Source organism: Halyomorpha halys, unplaced genomic scaffold, assembly GCF_000696795.3.
Source record: "Halyomorpha halys isolate HHAL.00 unplaced genomic scaffold, Hhal_1.1 Scaffold1132.1, whole genome shotgun sequence".
Classification (NCBI taxonomy): domain Eukaryota; kingdom Metazoa; phylum Arthropoda; class Insecta; order Hemiptera; family Pentatomidae; genus Halyomorpha; species Halyomorpha halys.
In genome coordinates this window covers 19,684-22,892 of record NW_027109501.1, presented here as the reverse complement: position 1 = coordinate 22,892, position 3,209 = coordinate 19,684, and the positions used below count along the sequence as shown (strand labels likewise).

At 33.3% G+C, this 3,209-nt stretch overlaps 1 protein-coding gene across 1 annotated transcript in view; it reads left to right on the top strand.

The window, feature by feature from the left end:
• LOC136795838 (phosphatidylcholine translocator ABCB4-like) overlaps nt 1-3,209 on the top strand; it is a 21,179-nt gene that overhangs the window by 2,106 nt on the left and 15,864 nt on the right. The window contains exons 2-5 of the mRNA XM_067047694.1: nt 226-426; nt 520-620; nt 699-839; nt 2,915-3,071. Coding sequence (XP_066903795.1) covers nt 262-426; nt 520-620; nt 699-839; nt 2,915-3,071 — 564 coding nt within the window. The 5' untranslated portion in view covers nt 226-261. The remainder of the gene's footprint in view (nt 1-225; nt 427-519; nt 621-698; nt 840-2,914; nt 3,072-3,209) is intronic.

Below are 3,209 nucleotides of genomic sequence, written 5' to 3'. Positions count from 1 at the left end.
AAAAACCTGGACCAAATATGTTACCTACCCCCTAGCAGTCAATATGTTAAGTGATACCTAAAAATGTCTTATAAATTTGGTTTTGGAGTTTCCTAAAACATTAAAAATGGACTTGGAACAATTGTGCATTACTACAATATTAATTAATATTATATTAAAATTAGATAATTTAATATCAAATAAGCCTGCTTTAATTCATTCTATTAATATCATGTAATTGGACAGGTGACGGGGGACAAGGCAGCTCAAGTTATCATCTTCATGCTTTCGTTCTTGTTTTCAATTGGCTATTCATTCTTCATTAGTTCAAGTATAACACTTGTAAATTTACCATTTTTCCTAATCTTCATAATCATCAACTGTTTGAGATTAAAGCCAAGAGATAGTGATGCTCGGTCAGCCTCTCTCAAAACTCGGTCAACCAAGGTAAAAAATACAAATAATTGTAAATTAATCTTTTTATAATTTGAGATGATTAAATACAAATGACAATGTACTCACATCAATTTTTTTCTTTAGGTAGCAACTGAATATGTTCAAAATGTCAAAACAATCCAAATACTTAACTGTCAAAAGTATGTAATAAGCAAGTATCATGATATGCTTGTATATTCTAAGAAGTGAGGTTATTATATTTTATTTTTTTGTTTTGAAATTATAAAGAGCTTAGTAACTATGATGTAATAAATTTAATTTAGGGAAGCAATTGTAAGCATTGTTTGGTATGCAGTGGTTTATGGTTTTTCTAAGACATTAATGCGATTGTCGATGGGCATAATATTTATTTATGGAGCCAATGGTATTGCGAGTGGTAATCTTCGAGGGACAGCACTCATTAGGTAAGAATAAACATGGAACTATTTAAAAAATTGTCCAATAAGGCCAATTTTATTGTCAGATTATTTATTCAATAAAAATTTTTGTTTATTATGGTTCATTCTGTTAAAGTGTTATATAAAAATTCATTTTTATTGTATACAAGATGCTCTGTGGCAAACTGAATGTATCGATTGTTGATTACAAGTCAAGTTGTAACGGCTAGTTGGTAGTTGTCAAGCTTTTGTGTGTGTTGTGTTCTTTGTTCTCACTACAGTAAGAACCTTTTATGTTATTTAACCATATCTAATAAAACAGTAAAAACATTTTATTTGTGTCCACCACCCCCGGGTTCAACATGTTATGGACCCAGGGAGTTCGCAAAATAAAATTTGTAGTGAGACAGTAAAAAAACTTTGGTAGTGTTTGTTTATGCTCAAATACTTCGTAAAGTAAAAACATTTATGTGCAAGCAGTAATATAAAATGGATCTCAACAGCTTTAATGAAATAGTCAGATTGAGCCCCTGAAAGGACCTGAGAACCTCCAAAAAGTTTCTTGTCTCTAATTGGAAGGAAATAACGGATAATTGTTTCAGGGTAGCTATGGTTCGATGGAAAATTTGGCCAATGTGTGGTTTCCAGGATAAAGTTTGAACAAATGTGCCTCCAAGATTTTGGACTGGCGTATGCAATGAGACAATGTTGGGTATGATAAGGTTGGGGGTCTTGGGATAGATTTAAAGAGAGAGGGAGATCAAATCATGATAGCTTTAGTCTTTTCGACATTTAACGTAAGTTTATTGTCTGTTGCCCTAGTGCTTATATTATTGATGTCTTCTTGTAGTTTAAGAATGGCATTTGAGGCATCATGAGGATAGAAGGAAAGGTAGATATGTCTGTGTATGGTTGATACTGGGAATGCTGGATGGCAAGTGGAAGGTCCTTGATAAAGAAGGAGAAAAGTGTAGGATATAGAGAGGAACCTTAAATATGCCTCTAGAAAGAGGTAGGATTATTAGAAATTAGAACATACTGAGAATGACCGGTAAGGAAGGATTGAAACCATTTGAGAGCTCTAAATGACAAAGAGAGACTGTGAAGTTTAGAAAGGAGGATGGATGTTGTGGTCGACAGATTCAAAGGCTTTGAAAAATTGAGGAGAATAAGGATGGTGAGTTTCTTCTGGTCTAAGGCTGTGTAAAGGTCTTGAGAGATTTTAATAAGAGCAGACTGAGTGGAGTAGCCTGGCCGAAAACCAGACTGAAGCTGGTTCAAATGGTTATTTGACTCGAGAAACTGGGATTGAACTTTACGCTGGAAATGTTTGGATAAGTTTGATAATAGGGAATAAGGGCGGTAATCATTCAAGGTTTCTGGATTTGAGATTCTATTCAATGGGCGGGCTTGTGCGGTTTTCCAGGCGGAAGGATAGGTGAAACTTTGTAGGCGGAAGTTATAGATGGGATAGAGAATAGGAAGAACAAAAGATATTGAGATTTTGAAGAGTTGGCAACAAAATGAGTGTTGAGATCATTGCCGGAAATAGAGGGAGATGGAGTTAGAGAAGGTTTACCCAAGGACAGTTATTATGTATTGTTATTTTCCTTAATTTTTATGTTTCTCTAAGTTATGATGTTATCTCTTTTTTGTTTTTTAGGCCTAATGAAGGCCTGAAATTCAGGTTGAAATGTTGGCACAAACAAATAAGTTTTTGTTTATTTGTGTATTTTATGCTGACCACACTTCTGCCCATCATCTTTTAATGTTAATCTGCGATCAACTACAAACTCCTCATTATAAATATTTTAATTATTAATTTTGTTAAGATAAATATAAAAATAAAATAGATCATCAATATTAATTTTTAAATGTTTTCCATATTGTATCATTAAACATGGTATTAGCTAGTATTTGCAACAGGGCCTAACTGAAACTTAAGGTGATATTTGATACTATTACTTAAAGTTTCTTGGTAAATACAATTTTTCATCATTCTTTGGGAATCTTTATAAGAATCCTCTATGAAAAAAGTTCTGGCCATTAATGGGTTGATGTGTAATATACAAGATTAAACAAGCAAAGTATCTTTCTTCTAGCATTTCTGGTACTCTCAGCGTAGCGTGTATGCTGGCTGGACCTGCTTTAGTCTTGACGAGTCAGTATCCCGCAGTCTGGCAGGCAATGAAGCAACTCTACAGAATAGCCTATACTAAAACATTTCTCAATATATTGTCTGATGAAGGAATTAAACCGGTAAGTTTGATTAAATAAACCTGTTCAAAGATGCATGACATTATAATAAATATTTGAAATTTATATGATTTTCAGGAAATAAATGGAAACATTATCTTCCAAGACGTGACATTCTCTTATCCAACTAGAGAAAAAGTG